This window comes from Atractosteus spatula, chromosome 11 (genome assembly GCF_055471065.1).
Source record: "Atractosteus spatula isolate fAtrSpa1 chromosome 11, fAtrSpa1.hap1, whole genome shotgun sequence".
Lineage (NCBI taxonomy): Eukaryota > Metazoa > Chordata > Actinopteri > Semionotiformes > Lepisosteidae > Atractosteus > Atractosteus spatula.
Window position 1 is genome coordinate 40,500,890 of NC_142716.1, and position 22,041 is coordinate 40,522,930.

The 22,041-nt window shown below is 35.7% G+C and overlaps 1 protein-coding gene across 1 annotated transcript in view; it reads left to right on the forward strand.

Moving 5' to 3' along the window:
• The first annotated feature begins 1,114 nt into the window (after positions 1 to 1,114).
• The window catches only part of dnah9 (dynein, axonemal, heavy chain 9), a 148,567-nt gene continuing 127,640 nt past the window's right edge, over positions 1,115 to 22,041 (forward strand). The window contains exons 1-15 of the mRNA XM_088928171.1: positions 1,115 to 1,465; positions 3,360 to 3,556; positions 4,381 to 4,539; positions 6,061 to 6,191; positions 6,685 to 6,896; positions 8,290 to 8,523; positions 8,944 to 9,111; positions 11,619 to 11,735; positions 13,408 to 13,558; positions 13,744 to 13,858; positions 14,376 to 14,444; positions 17,380 to 17,506; positions 18,051 to 18,306; positions 19,696 to 19,937; positions 21,865 to 22,000. Coding sequence (XP_088784297.1) covers positions 1,115 to 1,465; positions 3,360 to 3,556; positions 4,381 to 4,539; positions 6,061 to 6,191; positions 6,685 to 6,896; positions 8,290 to 8,523; positions 8,944 to 9,111; positions 11,619 to 11,735; positions 13,408 to 13,558; positions 13,744 to 13,858; positions 14,376 to 14,444; positions 17,380 to 17,506; positions 18,051 to 18,306; positions 19,696 to 19,937; positions 21,865 to 22,000 — 2,665 coding nt within the window. The remainder of the gene's footprint in view (positions 1,466 to 3,359; positions 3,557 to 4,380; positions 4,540 to 6,060; positions 6,192 to 6,684; positions 6,897 to 8,289; positions 8,524 to 8,943; positions 9,112 to 11,618; positions 11,736 to 13,407; positions 13,559 to 13,743; positions 13,859 to 14,375; positions 14,445 to 17,379; positions 17,507 to 18,050; positions 18,307 to 19,695; positions 19,938 to 21,864; positions 22,001 to 22,041) is intronic.

Here is a 22,041-nt window from a genome sequence, read left to right on the forward strand (position 1 = left end):
AGCAGTGCTTCATTTTTGCTTAATTTCTGTGTAGAAGCCCTTGGAAGTGTGTGTGTGTTAATGATGAAAATGAAAAGTCTGTTTACAACCAGAGTATTGTCAGTAACTGGAACAGGATTTTTCATTTTTATCTTCAGGTTTGTGAGATAATATTAACTCCAATTGCTATTGAAGTCACATCACCATCCTTATCTACCTCCTGTAGTGCCTGTCAGATTCTGCTTCCTCAATTCATATTTAATACCTCATTAAATTTATTTTGATTTTCATTTTAATGTTATTAAAATTAATCTGCACATAACTACTTGATTTCTAATTTACAGAACTGGCATCTTATCTTAAGAGTTCACTTTAGGTTTATTCATTATTATTGATGTTCTAAAAAGACAAAGTCGCAATATTGTATATGATGTCTACAGACTATAAGAGCGCAGCAGAAGTTTTTTTGTCGATGATGTTCACGCATTTGTTTTTTAGAAGAATGCATCATACAAAGCATAACTCTTCACGTTTCTGAGATCGTGATTGCCAGAACGCCTCAGCAAGCTACTTGCCCTGGAAAAGGGGGTTTATTTTAAACTAATTTTATTATCGGTCTACCATATTCTGCACGGGGAAATCGAGAGTGGTGAAGAATTTCATCACTGTGAGAAAAGCAGTTTCGCCACGCTTCCATCTGCATGTTTTTCAAAAAAATGTGATGTCATTTTCAATATTTTAAATCGAGTTTAAAGGCTCTTTTTACAAACAAAAGTGCAAAAATGCTTCCAAAGTATCCAATTTAAAGCTTTTCTTTGTGACGCTAGAGATGTAGTTTCCCCATGCATTTTTGACATTTAAAAAATTTAAGGCACAAAGTCGAATAGTTTACTTTCGTCTTCCTCAAGTGAAACAAAACTTGCAATCAGTTACTAAGGAGTGTATCCACAACCACCTGAAGAGAAAAACTTTCAGAGCCAAGAGAGCGTGTTTGTCTCTAAAGCAACAGCAACTTCATTAATGCAAACAGTCTGTTTCTATGGGAGCAGAGTAAGAATCATTAAACTGAGGACCTGAAGTAGCGCCGGTGTTCACTCCTCCGCAATCTCTGTTTAGGTTACGAGGGAAAGTTAAAATGGGGGATACACCTGCTATAGATAAAAGATATGACTTTCTTGAAGAATATGTATTAAAAACATTGAAACTGAAGGCCGATCGTTGGCAAAAATGTGTAGGAACCGAAGAGTACAAACAGATAATTCGGGAGTTTTTAGATAGGACTGATCAAACTGTATTAGTTGTTTCTTTAAACGCAGCAGGGCAATTGATTCCCACATCCGAATTTCCAGCAAGCACTAAAAATAAAGCCGTTTACTTTGTGAAACGTTCCAAAGACCTTCTTACTCCAGAATCTATTAAAAATAGCTTATTATATGGAGATTTGTCGTATTCCCCACTGGATCAGTTTTCTGCACTCGTGGAAGAGGTAAGATGACATAAAAGAACCTTTCAGCTATTTGTTTGGAGTTTTGCAGTGGTAATGGTGACGTGCAAAGTTGTGTATGGCATTTCTGGTTTAATACGCTTTGGTAGATATTGCAAACTAGATTTACCTTTAATGGCTGAGTTGTATAAAAAATACACGACGAGGCTGAACAACACATTCACAATTAAAGAAGACATGTTTAAGATATCTGGTTAATTAAATTAAGTAAAATAGGGAGAGAACACCTAGGCTGTTAGAAGTGATTGCAGCCGTAAAACCTCAAACAAGAATTATAGGAAGCATTCTTAATGGAAGAAACACATTTTACCCGCTAAGGATGTTAAATAAGAGACTAAACTATTTCAATAATATCACGATTTTCTTAGCTTTGTGTTCCCAACACTTGTTCATGTTAACGTCTTAACAGTACTGGGCCTTGCTCAGCCGTCTGCAGCTCATGGATTAGCACAGGTGTCTGTTTATAGTAAAAGTACATGTGACCTTTCACAATGATATATTTAATCTGTCAAATTCATTTTAAAAACAAATATCATGACCTGACACAGTGCTGTCTTGTACTATTTGAATGCATTTTCAATTGCCCTGTAAAGCAGGCTTTAGAGCCTTTTATACTAGAGTTACTCAGCTATTAAACCCTAAACTTTACAGTGTACCTTAGTGTTGGTTTAATGAAAACTGCCATCGCGGAACGGTCTTTATTGAGCCAGATAGAAGGCTCCACAGCCGAAACGTTGTGTTTTGTTTCTTCTCTTTTCAACATGTTATAAACCTATTATTTGTGTATACATGCTGACTTGTTCAGTAAAGGAGTGTATATGGGTCGTAAAAATGGCCACACTGTACAGTATATAGACTGTATATAGACTGTGGTCTTTTCAGTTTAAATGTTTTTATAACTAAAACATACTGTTTTTTTTCCATTAGTCGATAAAACTTTAAGGTTCTTTAACTAATCAGCTGCTTGATTTGCACTACTGAGTTTTGCAGTGGTAATAGTTGGTTAGTGTAAGAAACAAATTATTCAACCTGTTCATGTTGAACTAAAAAATAACTTGAGTTACTGAGTCCAAATTAAAGCCCAAGCTTACAAAAATCATTTGTTTCACATGTTCCTTGCTGTTAAAGACTTAGAATTTTGATTCATAGCACCTCAATTATTTGATTTCCACTCACACGGTTTTTATTATAGCTGAATAATAGAAGTCGGCATTGCTGCATATTTTATATTAAAAGATATTCTGTTAGCTTTCATCTGTCACTTTTCTAATTGTAATGAGATTTCAAATTTATAATGAGGTTTAATTATATTATGTAAGTTTTCATTTTGATAAACAAAATCCAAGTACACCACAAAATGTCGTAACGAGTTACTTATTTTGAAAATATTTATGTCAAATGAAAAACTTTATGATTATATTTTTGTGTCCTCTGATATTGTGTGGTACAAATGTATCAAGACTAGTGAAATTCTGTAGAACGATTGCTCTCAGGAGACTCGTTGGTTGTGGGTGCTTCAAGATTAATAATAAAGGTTAAAATTGATGCCTGAATCTGCCAGTGTGTGAAAGAAAATTGAATAATCTAGCCTTTTAATGTTCATTGTACATTCACCTGGATCACAGTAATTTGGTAAAAATATGAAAACCTAATATAAAAACCGCGCCTCTGTTTGCTACTATAAGCAAAATAGCTTCTGTGTATTACAGAGAAATCTCTTAAATTTGAAATGGATTGCCCAGAAGTCCGTTTCATAAACATTACAAGACGTCTGAAATGTCATGTTTTATGAAAAGTCATGAGATTGAGAAGTCATGAGGCTGACAAATGACAAATGGTGAATATAGCTTTATTTTTTATGGCAATATTTTAATAGGTGGTAGTTCCTGTCCTGTCAAATAATAGAAACCATCATGACTGGCCACATGTAGTATCGCAGGATATTAAGCGACACATACATGCCCTGAAGAACAATGTCTTTGTCGTGGCTGGACAAGTCCGAGGAAAGACGTTACTTCCTCTTCCAGCTGGATCGGAGAAAGTAGAGCAAGCTGCCTATGAAAGAGAGAAAAGGTAACGAACAATGGTTTGATTCAGATTACTGAAGTCTTGATTAGGTAGCTCTTCCATTTTGACACCACAATAATGTGCACCTGGCATGGTCTCATATGAAAGTGCTTTGTTATTAATCAGCTAGTGTCTTATCAGCCACACTTGCAGATGACTGTTGAGCGAAGCTCCATGCTGCCTGAAGTGAAGTGAATGCATGATTGCACAGCAGAGAAAAGAATCTTTCATCTGAAGCTGTCAGATTTTTTTTTGTCTTTATACAATCAAGTGCTATATTTTGGTTTAATTAATTCTTCAGCCTAGCCAACTGTCGACGCAGTTTAACTTTCTAGAACTAAAAATGAAGTTATTGGTAATGGAGAAATCAACAGGGGCTTTTTTGAAAATGTAATGACTTTTTGGTACTCTTGATTGTTGAGTAGCATATAGTACGTAAATGGTAACACCTTTCTTGTTGTTTGTTTTAGTCATGTTTTTCTCCTTGACCAATATGAACAGTGACTATGAACAAATATTGTCACAGACATTGTCCTATCAAAGCTGTCTTCTGAATATGCAAACAACCATTAGTTGTTGTTGTCTAAGGATTATTATTAGTGTTCAGTATTTGCAACAGACAGAGTTTCATTAAACAGAGATTTTCTGTGATTTCATGCTGTCTGCAAATATGTGTCTTGCAGGACGAAATATAACCTCTTAATCCAAATGGTATTATGCAGCATGTAATGTTCCTGACTTTAAGTGTTGATTTACTGTAGATAGAATGTTAACATTCTCTCTGCAAAGTTTTCAGATAACCATATTTTTTTCCAATGTAAATTGTGCAGTGGAGATTTGGCCGACAAAAGTATTGTACACTCCATCGAGTCCATAGTGATAGAATGGAGCCATCAGATCCGGGAAGTTTTGAAGAAGGATTCGTCAGAACCACTCTTAGAGGGCAAAAACCCAACGCCGCATATAGAACTGCAGTTCTGGAAAAACAGGTAAATTACCAATACATTATTCCATATCATGTTGTCATGTCCTGTCACCCTGCTTCTGTCAGTTTTAGGTTTCTTTGCATTTAAGCTCTGGAAGACTTCATTGGATCCATCATTGCCTCATTTGTCTAAATTACTTAACATCTATTAAATGTTATCAGTCCTACAGTGCTTAGCTGCTAAAGTAGCGTCCTCTATGAACTAATATTTACTGTGAATCCTTAAACCATTATGATTTATTATTTGAACTTTGGATTTGAGTGTTTTTCTTGCTTCAATAAGTTGTTGTAACTTTAGCTTTATTGCATCACAGTACTTGTAACAGTGATTTTCTTACTACCAACTATGAAAATGATACTTTGTAAATTTATGTGATGGATGCCAATCACCCTGCATCCTGGAGTCTGCAAAAATAAAGATGACCTTTTTTTTCATCTGTACTGCAGCTATTGCAAATTGTATTGTTTACCACGAATGGATTTAGATGATATTCCTAGCCCAAGGAAACTTACATAAAAAATAAGGGTAAAATGTATAAAATAGAGTGATGTAATCGAAATGGATTCAGCTTGATACAGTAGGAGAAGCAAAATATGGTGTACACATTAGAATAAATACAGTATCTGTTGTAAGGCAACACTGTGGCTCAGTAGTTAGTATTGCTGGATTCCATTCCTCAGGTTTCTTCCCACTGTCCGAAGATAAACTGGTAGGTTCATTGGCTTAATTGGGAAAGTTTACCCTCATGTGTGTTTGTTGGTGTCTGTGTGAACACTGGGATGGACTGGCAAGCTGTCCAGAGTGTATCCTGCCTTGTGCACGTTGCTTGCTGGGATAGGCTCTGGCTCCACCCTGACCTTGTACTAGAAAAGCAGTTAGAAAATGGATGAATGGAAGTATCTGTTGTTGCTGTCTGAAGAACTGGTTTGTGAGAAGGTGCCACAAGGTGTTGAAGATTTTTTAGTGCTGATACTTCTTGATACCTGGTTGTAACACAGGGGGTGCAGTGGCTATGAGAGGCAGGAGAGTGAAGAGAATGAGAAAGTAGCAGAGAGACCAAGTGGGAGTATAAGGAGACAGGAGGAACTGGAGACTATAGAAAGCTGATTAGTAAAGAGAGTGGTAGGTAAGACCAAGGATCTTAAATTGGATGTTAACAGATGTAGGTAGCCATTGAATTGTGTGATTAAGATAAGTGATGTATACAAATTTACAAAACACAGCAGTTTGGGTAATTTGGAGGAGGTGCTTTGTTGATGCGGGCAGGCTAGCTGGGAGAAAATTGCATCTTATCTTTACAATTTGAAAGGCTGTGACAAGACATCATTCACATGCTGTAGAGCTCTGTGAGCAATATGCTCTGTGATATGTCCTAATAACACTGATAATATGTGTCCTCCTACACCGCTTTCTTAAAGGTTTGAAATAAGTTGGATAAGTAAATCTAAACAGAACTTAGCAGTATTGTCTTCTTAGTTCGCTGTTTTCATATTTATAAATGTTTTTCCTTTTTCTTTATTTTAGATATACTAATTTGGAGTGCATTTATGACCAACTAAAGTCTGCAAAGGTTGCTAAAATGGCAGAGCTACTGGAAATAATGGAAAGCAGTTATTACCCAGCATTCCTTGACATGCTCAAGGATGTTTTAGCAGGTGATTTTTGTGTTGTGGTACACAAATCCTGTCAAGATGTGTGGGGTATTTTCCTTCTAGAAATACACTTCTGAAAGTCTTTGCAAATTAATGAAAATGAGCCTGTCAAAAGTTTCATTAGTGACTGAAAGACACATTTTTGTACTTTTTCATAGATTTATTAGTTTCTATGACATCCTAAAGCCATTGGTCCAACACATTTAAACCAAATTAACATCTGAAGGAAGGAAATAGGAAAATAATTAAACTGAGGTATTTTAAGCAACTAATCATTAATCATTAATTATCTGTGTTATTTTGTTTATTAAAATGCATTAAAATCCAATTTATACAGCAATGTAGACTTTAAAATAGAGAATCTGGGTTTCAAGGTGAAAAGCTGTGCAAATGCATGTGAAGCACGATTAAATTATATAAGCATTCCATCCTTCAGGTTGGTGCTTTTAAAAAAAACATTGACCAGTTTTCCTGTTCTGCTGTGTACTGATTCCAGCTCTAGCTGAGGCCAGAGACATCAATATTCACCTGAAGCCTCTTCAGCGTTACTTTGAGGATCTGGAGAATGTGGAGTTTAATGAGGCCAAGGCACAGATCAATCCCTTGATGCACGTTGTATGTCTTCTGTGGGCAAACTCAAAACACTACAACAATCCAGGAAGAGTTATAGTACTGCTACAGGAGATCTGTAACTTGCTTATCCAACAGGTAAGACTTCGGCATTTTAAAAAACAACCGTAAAATATCTCCAGAACATATTAGTTGTATGATTCAGATAATTCAGATTCATTGCCTATATGTAATTTGGAGGCTTGAGTTTGTTTTGTATTTTCTAATGCAGTACTTTCTTATTACACCCACAAAGACAATTAACTCATTCAAGCGAAAATTACTAACCTTTCTTTATTGTGGGTGGTAAATGTAATTCAAAGGAAATGCTTCTTGTTTGAATAATTTAAAACAACTACGGCCTTTTTTCATGGTCATTAACTCTAAACTTACTTTATTCTCATTAGTTATTTTTAGAGACTCCCAAAAATAAGCATCACAGTTTCTCAGTATGCACCTGAGATATACAAAATGGATTTAAATTTAAAAAGAGGCTGTTGTAGAACCCTTATTGAACAGAGTGGCTGCTATACAACAATGGGTTGTGGAGATTACAAGTATGGTATTTAATCTTAACAATGCCAGTATAGTGCTCTAAATAGCATTCATACATTTAATTAGGTTAGAACAGTTTGATTAACAAAAACAATCTAAAGGGAATCAAAATGCAACATTTAGTCATTTAAAAATGGCAAATTCTAGAAGATGTTTGGCACCATAGACAATTTGCATTTTCGCCTAGCTCAAACTGAAATTGTATTCCAATATAGATATTCCTAGCCTGAACAAAGTGTTAGCCCCTTTTCTAGCTGGAGAAACCTCCAGTTTGATTTACCAGAGTTGTAATTATTGCAATAAAGAAAGGAGGACAGATGAAGTTAACAGGTTAACCTCACCTCTCGCTCACTTTCCTAATGACTGCAACAGGCTTTTATTCTTGAGAAGAACAACATTTTCATACAAAAACATACATTTATACAAAACATCCAGCAAACAAAGAGCAACCACCATGTGATCAAATAAGTGATAAACTACAAATACACTAACAATATGGATGATGCAGATGATTAAATGGATGCAAAACAAAAAGAGAAGATGCATTTATGCTACCATCTGCCCCTGCCTAGGAGCAGAGTTGTGTAATGGTTTATAGATCAAGAGAATCATTTGAATGGCTTTATTGTTATGCCCATAACCATTTTCCAAAGAATTTAGCTTTAGAAACCTCACTTCTTCAAATTTAGTTGGCAAGTAGTAGTGAATAGACTCTTTACGTTTTGGGAAAACTGGGACCAAAATACATGTTAATTTATTGCACAAAGTAAATATAGAATCTATGCTTATTTTTTGTATGCAAAATGAAATGAAAGTACATTGAATCAAGAATGATAATAAATTTAGCCAAAAGATTAGTACAATAAAATCTTTCTTAATGAAACATTACACATACTGTATCTTTGGATTCAGTATCACTATATTTTGGTTTTGCCAGGCTCGTGGCTACCTGGGACCAGAAGAAATTTTGAAAGGTGAGACGGAAGAGAGTTTGAACAAAGTGCATGAGGCTCTGGAAGTCTTGCACCTCTTCAGGAAGACGTACGAGGAAAAGAAGGCAACTTTGAGCACGTACCAGAGGAACGGCCAGGAACTGAAAGGTTGGGACTTCTCCTCTGCAATGGTTTTCTCTGGAATGGACTGCTTCGTTCATCGGGTGGAGACGATAAAGGCAAGTACAATAGGTATAGTTTTTCTTGAAATATATTAAAATATTCCTGTTCTGTAATATTCCTTAAGCTCTGAATTTTGCTCTTTAGCATTGTGTCTTATAAGCTGTTACTCAAGGAGGCATTACTGCAGATATTTTGCAATGACTCCAGTGCATTTTCAACTGTAACTGTCCCACACTGTGGGACAGTTACAGTTTCATCACACTGTGCGAAGTCTGACTGTATAACTATGCCTTTATGGTAAAATGGATAACCCGTGTATCTATTGGCCTGTTGTACAGTATCTATTGGCCCTCATTGCAGAATCAAAATAGAGTGTTTTTACAAGTGTGACTTTTACAAGGAAACCTGCAGAGTTTTCCATTGTTTGCTTGCTCACTCTTTCTAAGGACAGTAGAGAAACATGTTTTTGGTTATAGGATGTGTTACTGACCACCCTGGACATGCTGAAGTTGGAGAAGATTGAATTTGGTGGAATTCGTGGGAAAGCTCTCAGCCAACAAGTTTTGAGCATTTCTGAGGAATTCCAGGAAGTCTACAAAGTATTCACAGAAAGGAATTATGACTGCCTGGAGACAGATAATGTGGTGAGTGAAATGAAAATGTACCTTTATCAATTTATCAATTTTGGAGGGGGACAGGTTCAGTGATGAAAAGTTGAAATAATTAAGTCAAAAATAGTTATTTCCTGTAGTTCTAACATATCTCCCTACGCTTACCTGTACCTGCGTAATGTTTCTTACTTTCCAGTTTTTCTTATGTTTATTATTCAATTCAAACATGTTGATTGCATTAAGTGTAATTAAAATAGATACACATCAGTTTATTTAAATTAGTTGCAGGAAACAATAAAATTTGTTGCAGAGCATTTTTCATTTGAGGTGATTATGCAAAATTACGTTTCAGCAAATAACAGAAGATTAAGATTCCATCCACACTACATAACCAATCTTGAGAACTATACTCTAAAATATTCTGTATAATTGAGCTCAACACACCCACACTGATGAACAGTTTTTTCATTAGTCATATTATTGCCTTCACACTTATTAAAATGTAGTTTGGTTACAATTCCCAGCAGTCCAATGGATAGTGAGATAATCCCTCTGTACACTAAAGTTTCTAATGTCTGTAAATATATGGTGATGGAGTCAGAGACTCTCAGTCTATATAGAGTACCCCTAATGGTGTGCATGCCCACAGAAAATATAGAGTTTCTTGGGTGTTTTACCTTCAGATGAGCAAGGTTCTGTTTCAGTAATTGAGAAGACAACTGAGGCACACTCAACAGACATATTACCTATGGCGTTTCTTTGCTCCAGATATTAAATACTGCTTTTATTTCAGCATCAGACTACATAATGCCCCTGTCCACCAGTTTTCAAATTGTGTTTCCAATATTGTGTGAGCCGGAGCCGGAGCCCCTGTATTTTACATAACCAAGACTTGTTCCAAAAAATGTAGAATATTTTACAATCTTTTATTTATAAACAGGATTATGGACTACCTCCTGAGGTAATCTTGTGACAAGGTCCCTAGTTTGAACTTTTCTGTAGAAATACTAGTTTAAATAAACAGCATAGACAAGACTTAAGTTCAAGTTCAAGTTTATTTGTCATTCCAGCCATATACAAGTATACAGAGGAGCGAGATATCATTCTCCAGGTCTACGGTGCGAATACTGACAAGACAGTGCTATAGACAATGTAGACATAGACATTTCTGACAGGGTACAGGGTACATAAAGTGCAATGTGCATAGTGCAATTTACTTTACAGGATTGTGCAAAGAATTGTGCACAGAATACATCAGACAGTATGCCTGACATTAGGCAAAAAAGAACTAAGTTTCCAGATTTGGAGTAGGTGCAGTAGGTACCAGGAGCTTGTTGAGGAGCCTGACAGCCTGTGGAAAAAAGCTGCTACGGAGTCTGGTGGAGCTGGCCCGTATACTGCGATACCTTTTACCAGATGATAGGAGGGCAAAGAGGTTGCAGGAGGGGTGGGAGGGATCATCCACAATAATGTAGGCTTTGTGTGTGCAGCATTTGTGGTATATGTCCTGAATGGATGGAAGGGAGGCTCCAATGATGTTTCCTGCTGTATTGACACTTCGTTGCAGGGATTTCGGTTTGAGACCTTACAATTCCCAAACCAATGGTACCTCTCTCGATGGTACCTCTATAGAATGTGGATATTATGGGGGGAGGGAAGGTTTGCACTTCTCAGTTGCCGCTGGAAGATGAGACATTGCTGTGCTTTTTTAGCTAGGGAGGTGGTGTTGATGGTCCAAATGAGATCATCTGTGATATGCACACCAAGAAACTTAGTACTTCTAACTGTCTCCACAGGGGAGCCGTTGATGTGCAGTGGGGAGTGATTAGCACGGGCCCTCCTGAAGTCAATTATCATCTCTTTTGTCTTATTTACGGTATATTCAGAGACAGATTGTTGTTTAACCACCAGTCCACTAGTTGCTCCACCACCTCTCTGTATGGTGCCTCATCGTTGTTAATAATGAGGCCCACCACTGTCGTGTGATCAGCAAACTTGATTATGTAATTTGCACTGTGCTTAGCAGTGCAGTCAGAGTTATCATCGTGAACAGGAGTGGGCTGAGTGCACAGTCCTGGGGGGTTCCAGTGTTCAGTATAGTGGTACTAGAGATGTTGTTTCCAATCCGGACTGTCTGAGGTCTCTCGGTTAGAAAGTCCAGAATCCAGTTGCAGAGGGAGGCGTTGAGATTCAGCAAGCTCAGTTTCTGGGGGATGATTGTGTTGAATGCTGAACTGCAGTCAATGAATAGCATAAGACTTAAGACATCAGCATAGGACACAAGACTTAAGAGAAAATAAAGATTAGAAAATAAAAATTAGAGGGTCATATTGCTAGTCGTAATATTTCCTTTATCTTCTCATGAACTAGCTTGTGTATAGTGAGAATGAAAGAAAAGCATTTTTTACCTTGATCATTTGTACTTTAATTATACAGTACCACTCTTCTGCATTTGCATTAAAGTTCTGCTTGGCATTAGAAAGATAGAAAAATGCATGTTTTGGTAACAAAAGACTAATTTTTGTTTCATGTAAATGCAGGAATTTGAAACGGATGTTTCCGCCTTTAAGCAAAAAGTGGAAGACATGGACAGGCGTCTGGGTGCAATCTTTTGCCAGGCATTTGATGACGCATCTGGTTTGGAGCATGCCTTCAAGGTTAGTGCTAGTTACCAAGGAAACAGCCCCTTGATGAAAATAAACTGTTTTCATAGCTGTGCTTTACATGCACAGTATACCACTGTACCAACACTGGTCAAATACAAAAAGAGTCAGATACAGTAGCTTCCCACCATATCTAGGTACAAGGATATAGAAATGCAGGTGCATTACCACTTGTCTTCATGTTTTAAATTGTGGTAGCATTTATGAAAAAGTTAAAAAATAAAAGATACTTAACTTGGTGTGGTCAACAAGAGTTTATTTTTAACCATCAGTGCATGATTTTACTAGTGAACTAGTTGTGTATATCCAGAATTATTGTTTAGTTGTATGGTTGTAGATGGTTATCACAATACATACAGTACACATCAAATGACTTCATGTGCAAAATCAGTAGTTATTTTTATTAAGACTTTTTGGTTAAAATTCCTAGCCGTATACAGTATGTGGTTTTAAACATAGACTCATGAAAATTAAAATGCATTCTTATCAACCTACAGTACATTGTTATTTTGAAGTATGATCTGAATAGTACATAGTAAAATAGTAAAAATAGTAAAAAAAAATTCAGTTTGGGCGGGAGGCAACATGTCACAACAACATTCTTCAGCCATTCCATTGTCTGATAATTGAAAAACTGTCAATGTTGTAAAATTAAAAACAAAACATGAGATGAATACAACTATAATTGTGCTTCAATAACTATAACCCATACATTGATAACATGGAAGACAAGATGTGTGGTTCAACATTTTGCCTTTTTTTCAGTGTTTTGCCAAAATACAATTTCTGTAATGACTTTTCAGTAATAACTGTGTTAAACAGAAAAAGAATTGTGTACTTCCTTTGTTGTAGTTATTTTTGTGTGTGTACGTTTTGTGTGTGCAAGCTTCCTGTTTGGTTTTCTGGATTGTTCATCTTTCCAGACAGTCAATAAGGCACACAGGAATACTGTATGCTGTTCTGTTTTCAATGTTACAGAACTTTCCACTGAAACTGAGATCATTAGGGTGTGAGTGGATGTCAGGGTCTTTCAGCACTTTTGTGACACATTTGGAATGTGTTGATGTAAGCATTTACAGTACTAAGTGTTAGCAGATATGGTAATGTTTGTTTGAAGGATGGTGAACAACATATGTAGGTATACAGTATAATTTAATTTCATTGTATTTGTTTAGACCTTTTTTTCTTTACCCAGTGATTTTAAAGTCTTCTTCACCCAGATCATGAAATTTAGAAGATAAATTCTAAATTTAGCTTATAATATCTACCATTATGTTAAAAAGGTTTGCAATGTATGTTATTAAAATAATAATATACCAATATACTGGAATGCTGCACTGGTCAGCTGTACATAAAGATTCTGAAACACTGAAGCACTGAATTTTGCCTAAAAAATTATTCTTAATAAATTATAAGTAATATGTACAGTATTATGGGGGGTTTTAAAGAACTAAAACATGTAATGGATCTTTCAGAACACGTATATCTTTATATATTTTTTTTGTAGATTTTCTTTACTAATCTCATGAAATCTCCAAATTATATGTTGCACGGTTCTGATGTTTGCTTGGTGTTTTTGTGTGCAGAAAAGCTTTTCTTTTTACCTCTTAAAACCTATCGAATCTCACAGAGCTGTAAACAGATTTCTGAGCTCTTTTTCTTTCAGGTGTTAGACATGTTTGGCAGTCTGTTGGAACGTCCCTTGATAGCAGCCGATGCAGAAGACAGATATCCCCTCCTCGTTAGCATGTTTGACAAAGAACTCGACAACGCTAAGGTTCTTTTTAACAAGCATATACACAAAGAAGAAGAACTGGGTAAGCGTGTTCATAGAAGGAACAAGCCTGTATTCAAACTAAGATGAACTTTGATGTCTTTTAATACAAAAAAAATACAGTGTGATGACATTATCATTTGTTGTGTTGCCTTAATCTGTGTCATCATGATAACAGGATAAATAAGCATGAAGAGCACTCACCCTGTCCCCCCGTTTTTCTCTTAGGTTACACGCCTGTAAATAAAAACATGCCAGTGGTAGCAGGTGGGCTGCGTTGGGCTCAGGAGTTACAGGAACGTATTCATGTACCTTTTGGCAATTTCCGCCATATAACCCATCCGTAAGTAAAAACAGGTTAATAGTGCAAAGGCCTATGTGAATTTGTTGCAAGGCACTTAACATATAAGTTCCCCCTTCTGTTCATCTACAGTTGGCTGAGCTTTGTAATTCTTTTTGGTTCAGTATTTACACTGTTTAATACATAGAGGTTAATAAATCTGGCGCCTCAAAGAGAAAAGACTTAATTTGGTGTTTAAATATAAATGTTTTAAAAAATATGTGCAGTGTTTGTGTACTTGGAAAAATTGAAATAAATGACTCCTTGAGTCTTCTTGATTTATGCCGTCATTTACACTATATAAATCAAGTAGAGATAGTTTTTTTAATTTTTAAAATTCTTTTAGAAATAACTCTCCATTGTTCATTTTATGTTATTGGTACATCTCTTGGACTATTGCAAACAAGAGTTTGAAAATAAACTTTTGTGTTCAGACCAAGGCTGATTTTTTTTATATGTAAATGGAAAATTCATTTAAGATGGCTTTAGTCTTCATGTCATTTTATCTGTCACTTTGTAGATGTATGGAATCAGCTGAAGGAAAGAGAATGATACAGAAATATGAAGAGATGATGGAATTACTTGACAAGTAAGTCATTGCAGACCATTCGATCCCAAACTTCTATTGCTTAGGTGATAAACCTGGAAATCCATGTGTAAGCATTAACATTTTAAAAAGGCAGTCATCCTTTTTGTGCTGTATAAGCACCCTTTTTTTCTCCCATTTCTGCCATTGCCATTTTATCATTTGCATGTGCAGAATAGTGTAAAGAATAGTTTCACTGGCAGATCAGAATGGTGGTACTCTACCGATCGAAGTAAAGAAGCTCCAGAGAAAGGTCTTGTATTATATTGTATCTCTGTACTCTACTTGTAGTGTAATGGTATTTTGATAAGTTTCGATAAAATGATGAATAGAGGCCTTGCATTGCTGTATGTATTACTTCATCCTGTTTGTTTGGTTGCTAGAATCCAATAATTGTTAGTAACAAACAAGGTTATTAACTAGGAACCATGTGTTGTTAAGTGGTGGTGTTCTTAATCTTGACAATACACACTGTGTATTTAAAAGAAAAGGTTGTGAAACTAGTTCTCATTGTTGCAGTTGAATTTCTTTACAGTTACAAGTGCTTCTTTGATGTTTGCAACATTCCTATTGGGTGTTGCTATGCACACATTTAAATGGCTATGACAGTAAAGTGAAAAATAACCAGTTACATAGTTACTAAGGTATTTAAAAAAATCAAATCAAAACAAAACAATTTCTGAAGTCTCTTGTTTATGTGAAAGTTACATAATTCAGTAAATTATTTAAATAGTATTTCACCAAAACCTTTCCACCATAAGCTATGTTTTGTACCATTTTGTCTTTGACATTGTCACCAAGGTCTGTCTGTTGCAAGTTCAGGGCTATTCTGGGGAGCTGTCAGAGGTCTGTCTTTAAGAAATGTTTTATTTTAATTTCAGCATGGTGCATAATTCTGTTGCACAGAGCAGAGTAAAACCATATCTTCATTTTATTACCCAAGGGTGAAAATCAAAATCCATTGTCTACACTGGACAAAATAAATCTTATTAAAATATAAAACAAAAGCTTCTGACAAAATCTTCTGGAAGTCCGTCTCTTGCTATAAATGTGAATCTCTCACAGATTTGGTATACTGCAATTTGGGAGTTTCTCCTTTGATAATTACACCTGGGTTACATATTTCCACACTCTAGGAAGTGTTGTGTAGTCTGCTTGAAAAACAGAACTATAGAATTTGCCAAACTTAAAATATTTCTTACAATCTCCATTATTTGGAAATTACCTGAAGTCTGTTTGAAGGATGTGTCCTGATTTCAAGGTAAGTGTTTCCCAGTTATAAAATAACAAGCAAGTTTAACACTGTACCTCCAATGCCTGGCTTCTTGTTAGAAAGCTACTTGTCTATTAGGTAACTGATCTACTAAAAAAAAACGCAAGTCAAGGCAATTAAGTGTACAGTATGTGCAGCCATTACTTCCCAGCATACAAAGGGGAATATGATTTATTGTTATTACTTTGCCATGTGATTGCTGTAGCCCTTGTTTCAGAGTCTGAGATGAATAAACCTTAAAACTGAACAGATCGGGCCTCAGTACAATACAGACATCCTTATATGAGCTCTGTAATCGGTTTATTTACAGATTGATATGATGTTTCAGAGACCTGACATATTATGTGTCTTCAGTGTCACTGATTAGAAAGAATAGAGCTGATTTTATTTTTTTGTGAGTGTCTACAGACGGTTATTTAGGATCCCATTCTGTGTACAGTATTCCCATGAAGCTTGTAGTTACACTGAAAATGTGCTTTCTGTTGTGATGAATCCTTTCCTTTATTTAACATGCTCTCCCTCATTTTAGCAGGGTATTGAGAAATAGCAGCATATTTCCCAGTTGACAGGAAACGGTATTTGTTCTGAAAAAGTAAAGGCACAAGTGAAGATTACCTTTTTGAAATAATATACCTTTGTTGCCTTTCCAACTAGATTTTGTTTTATTTTCTTTATTACAACCACATATTGTGGTTTTAACTCATAAAATGACATAATCTCTTTAAAATTGGAAAGAGAAACTTATTTAGTAGAACTTATGACAATGATTTATTTGAAATATGCCATCTAACATAGAGGATAAGTCTTAGGAAACACAGGAGCACTTCAGAGGCTTCACCAATTAATAAACTCGAGGAACACTCTTGTCTAAATAGTGTGATTATGACACTTTTGCCAACAGAATAAACAAGTAAGAACGGTTATGTTATGTTTGTAATTTAATACAAATGTCATATCTGAATTTTAGAGACTGGGTTTCTTTCGTGGTTAAAAAGCAAGTTGTAACTCTAGCAAAGAAGTGTCTAGTATTTGAACTGCCGTAGAGTTTGAAAAATGTGTGACAGCTGGACATTACAAATGTTACATTTCTAAGGTTCCCTAATATTCTTTCTCTGCTGTCATTTAAATATACATTTGTTCCAGTTATGTATTTTTCCTCACACGGCACTTTATTCTTTATAAATTACTTACTGTTACTTACAATTGTACACTAAAAGGAAGCCATTTGTATGAACTGCAGAGCTAGGCTTGGAGAAGACAGACTTTCATCCTGCTTTGCTTTTGAACTTATTCCAAAACTATGCTGAACTGCGCTGTGACTTCTTGCATCCATACAGAAGTAACACATAGCCAAACGTAATCATTTTTTGGATGAAAAAACAGTTTAACATTCTAAATGACACAGAACAAGAGAGACTGCATACATTAAAATAGTGTTTCACACTTGAAAACACATGCACACTATATAGATGTTTTTTTTTTCTTTTATATATTATGTTAATACTAGGCGATAGTTTGTTTGAGGGGATTTGGGTGGAAAGGTGAAGATGTAATTATTTGAAATGAAGCACTGTGAGTTGAAAACATTTAAAATGCAGCCACTGTTTGTGCTTTGGAGAATTCATAGCAACAGAGGAAGATATTTTATTTGATCTTGTGTTTCAGTTACTGCCTCAAGCTGTATGACATCTGGACTCGCACAGTAGGTGAAAAATCACAGTACAACCTCACACAGCCCCTCCTCTCCCGAGACCCTGTGACAAAGCTTATTGCAGTCAATTTTGACCCTCAGGTGGGTTTGGACTTTACTTCCCCACCTTAAATTTAACACTCATCATATAATTGCGGAAGGAGTACTGAACCGCTTTTAGAAAATGTATTTTTTAAAGAAATGTCTCGATGTATATTTCAGAAAAGGATACTTTTACAAAATATTAGGAAATACCAACTTTTACAAAATAATTTTGCTTTTTTACAAAAATAATATTACTTTAGAAGAGTGAGATTATTACATTAATGATTTGTGATTTGATTATAAATTAAACTCAGTATGGTGGTATAAAAGTGATTTTTAGTATATTTTTCAGATGCAGAGGAATTTAATTCAGACTGAGCAATAAGGTTAAATGCAGTATGTGTTTTCAATTTTCAGCTTTGGAATTCCTGACCTGTGTGATACACCTGATTAATATTTAAACTGTATCTTTTCTCTCTTGTTTTGATTGACCCGTGTAATTAAGCCCAGAAATAGTTTGATATCAGGTACAAATCAAAACCATCTGCTCTTTAATTCAGTTTCAGTGGTTTGAAAAAAATATTGTGCTTTTATCTTGCAGTTGGTGTCTGTTTTGAGAGAGGTCAAATATCTGGAATCCAGACAGACAGAGAAAATTCCCAGCACAGCTGCAAAGATCTACTCCAAGAAGGAGTTGTACCGACAGTATGTAGCCAACTTAGATCTCACTGCTGGCTGGTACAATAAGGTGATAAAGACAGTGCTAGAGGTTGAATTCCCACTAGTGGAGGGACAGCTACAGGACATTGATTCCAAGCTGAAAGAAGCAGAGGAGTCCTTAAACTGGAAGGAAGAAGGTGAGAGAAGTCTCTTGATATTTTATGTATGTAGTATATACATATCTACCTTTAAATGCTTGCACTGTTAAAACTCACTCTGCGGTCCCTTCCACCCCTCCTGCAACCTCTTTGCCCTCCTACCATCTGGTAAAAGGTATCACAGTATATGGGCCAGCTCCACCAGCTACTCCATAACAGCTTTTTTCCACAGGCTGTCAGGATCTTCAACACCCTGGTCCCTACTGCACCCACTCCAAATCTGGAAACCTAGTTTGTTTTGCCTAATGTCAGGCATACTGTCTGATGTATTCTTTGCACAATCCTGTAAATTAAATTGCATTATGCACATTGCACTTTATGTACCCTGTACCCTGTCAGAAATGTCTATGTCTACATTGTCTATAGCATTGTCTTGTCAGTGTCTGTCTGTATTCGCACCATAGATCTGGAGAACGATATCTTGCTTCTCTGTATACTTGTATATGGCTGGACTGACAAATAAACTTGAACTTGAACAACATGCACAAGGACTCTGCTAAATATTCTGTAATATAAAAAAATTAGAATACTTCTGGTCCAGATAGCCAACCTCCAGTGGTGATTACAGCTAGGAATTCCATTAGATGTTCACAGATCTCTGTGATGCTATGTATACACCAGTCAACAAGAATTAACATGACTCTGCATTAGTTGTTTGTGGTGGTTCTGAACCTTTTTACAGCCTGACTTATATTTCCTGTTTTTTTTTTACCTGACAGCCACTACCTGTAAACCTTTGAGGCTGTCTGAAGTGACATGCTAGCCAGGTCTGTTTTTGCTTTTAGCGATGAACCTAGAGGCATTTACTTCAATAACCATGCCTCTTGTGAGATCCCCAATATCAATCTTGCGTCAGGAGGGGCATACTAGGTTACTGGGTGATATTACCACTTCAGTGGACAGGACAGATCACTTCTAAGCCATGTACAAGCACAACCAAGTTCATTCAGCATTTGGTTAGGCACAGTTTTTATTTTATGTTCAAAGCAGGAACGTGCATGCTAACAGCAGTGTGGTGATGTGAGTTTACAGTGAGTTTACATTGGTATAGTGGAAACTTGGAGTGGTACTGTTGACACAGTCAAAGCGTAATTGGAAATGAATAATTATTGTAGTTTGGAAATCCTTTGACAGGTTGTTTGGAGAGGGTAACTGCAGATAACAGGGCAGTGGTGGGAAAATTTGTTCTGTTTGATCAGTAAAAATGAATAAAAAGCCGTTTACAAAAAGGGCAAATGCTAAGAAGAAAAGTAGCCGAGTGTCACAAAATTAATTTGCATCTTTTGTATTGCATTTTTGAGATGTGAAATTGTAGAGACTGGGTTTTTAACATGCTATTTACAAATGTCTCCCTATTCATATGAACAGGAATTTGGGATTATATCCAGCAAATCCGGGATGCTGTCCATGACCTTGAGAGACGACTACAAAAAACAAAGGACAATGTGGAGGAGATTCAGAACATCATGAAGTCCTGGGTGTCTCCCATCTTTGAGCGAAAAGAGGGAAAGAAAGATACTCTACTCAACCTGGAGGACAGGACTGAGCGTCTGGAGAAACGCTATAGCCACATTAGAGACTCGGGGTACAAAATTCATTCCTTAATAAAGGTACTGGACCTGTTTCAACAGGATTTGTTTGATTGTTGCCTAATGATTCATCCATATGATCATATTTTTATTCTTTGGCTGCTCTGAAAAATTATCAAGAAATAAGGTGGAGAAGGTTTTCTGGAGCTTCTGTTACATTTGTTTTTGTTTTGTGGATTTAGGAAGAAAATGTAGTTTCCTGGATCATTCTTTTTCAACTGTACTTTGTGATGTGTGCACTGCTATTACAATGCCCCTCACATTTTCCTGCCTATACATTTGATGCTAAAATTATGAGCATACCAATATAAAAATGCAAAATAGCTATAAAACATTTATTGGAATTAAAATGAACAAAGATTGAGATCGGTTCTAAATAAAATGCAATTAATATGTTATTGCTAATACTACTGTTATGGTTATTGGAAGTGGCTGTTGAGGTGTCTGAAGAGAATGGTCAACATCTAGCTAGTGTCAACATTTGCAGTTCTCGGGAGCTTTTGCTAACGTGTAGATTGTGGGTTTGAGAAACATTGATCAAAGGAAAAGTCTGATTTGCCTTGGATAATTAAGTTGTGGGTAAATCATTGAGTCATCAACTGTCCAGGAAAACAATATAATGAGACAGGTAGAGAAATGTAAGAGAACAGAGAGAAGACACATAAGAGAGAGTAAATGGAGACACCAGAGGTGAGAAAGGTTCTTGTTCAGATCGACTTGAAGGGCCCGATGCTAGTTAAGTATTTGAACCTTAAGGGAGTTAAGGGAGCTTGCCATTCTGTTGTTTTTTGGAAACTGATTTCATGTATATAGAATCCCTAGGTTAAAAACGATTTTTTAGGAAGAAGGTGATGTGTTATATAGAGAGAGTTGTAGGCCTTATTGTGTTTAGTTTAGAAGGCAGGTTTATCTCTCTTGTTTGCCTATTGGGTGTTATATAAGTTTTTAAATACTTGGTAGTAGTCTGGGGTTTTTCTGGTTGGTTAAGACATTGGCTTCTGGGTTGCCTTTTCTGTAAATAGTGTAAGTTTTATGTTTTATGTTGCATTGCGTGTGTTTTGTGAGTGATTATTATAATTAATAAATTTTTGTTTATCCCAGTTTACCTATGGTTTATTACTCCACTAAACCCTATGCCAGATAACAAAGATCACAAGTTCAAATAAAATCAAGATCTAATTATGGTGTATGGCCCTAATTGGCCATTATGGCTCTGGTGTATTCTTGGCAATATTTACAATTTGGGGGTTATAATTATTTAATTTACTTATTGATTACTTATTACTTCTAAATAGATACTTATTTTTTAACCCCCTAATTTCAAATCTATCTTAATAGCACACCTTTCAAAACACTACAAACTGATTAAAGGGACTACTTTCTCACAAAACTATCATTAAACCCTAAGTATTAATTTTAAACACTCCCCCTGTCTTATTATTATTATTATTATTATTATTATTATTATTATTATTATTATTATTATTATTATTATTATTATTATCATTTTGTGGTGCTTTGTTTTTAAAGAAAGTAAGGTAATATTTTTTGTAAAAATGAAGAAATGCAGTATACAGTAAAAATGTATGAAGAGGACACATTCAAGGGTTCTGTCACACTCAGTTATATCAGTTTTATGCTGAGTTTTATCGCTGTGGCAACACCCTTCATCTATACACAATGTATAATAACCTATTGATCTATTTATTAAGTTAAGAAGGAAAAAAAATATTTCACTATATGGTGCATGGTTACAGACAGTTATTTTCATCAAGTTTACAATGCTCTGAGTGTGACTCAAAGAGTCAACAGGCCTTAATATTAATGACTTGAATGCTCACAAGCCAGTATTGGACATTTTTATATTCCTCTGTAACCCTCTAGGAAATCAATAAAATGTCTTGTCCTGTTTATTCTGTTTCTAATATTTTTTCTTTCTTTTTGACAGGAGAATCTAGACCTTTTCAAAGCTGATTTTGCCTCAGATGTATGGAAAGCATATTTGGATTATGTGGATGAAATGGTCATAGATGGATTTTTTAACAGCATTGAGTGCTCCCTTAAGTTCCTCTTAGAAAATATAGGTAATACAGTATAAAGCAGAGGATTACTTTCTATTTCATTA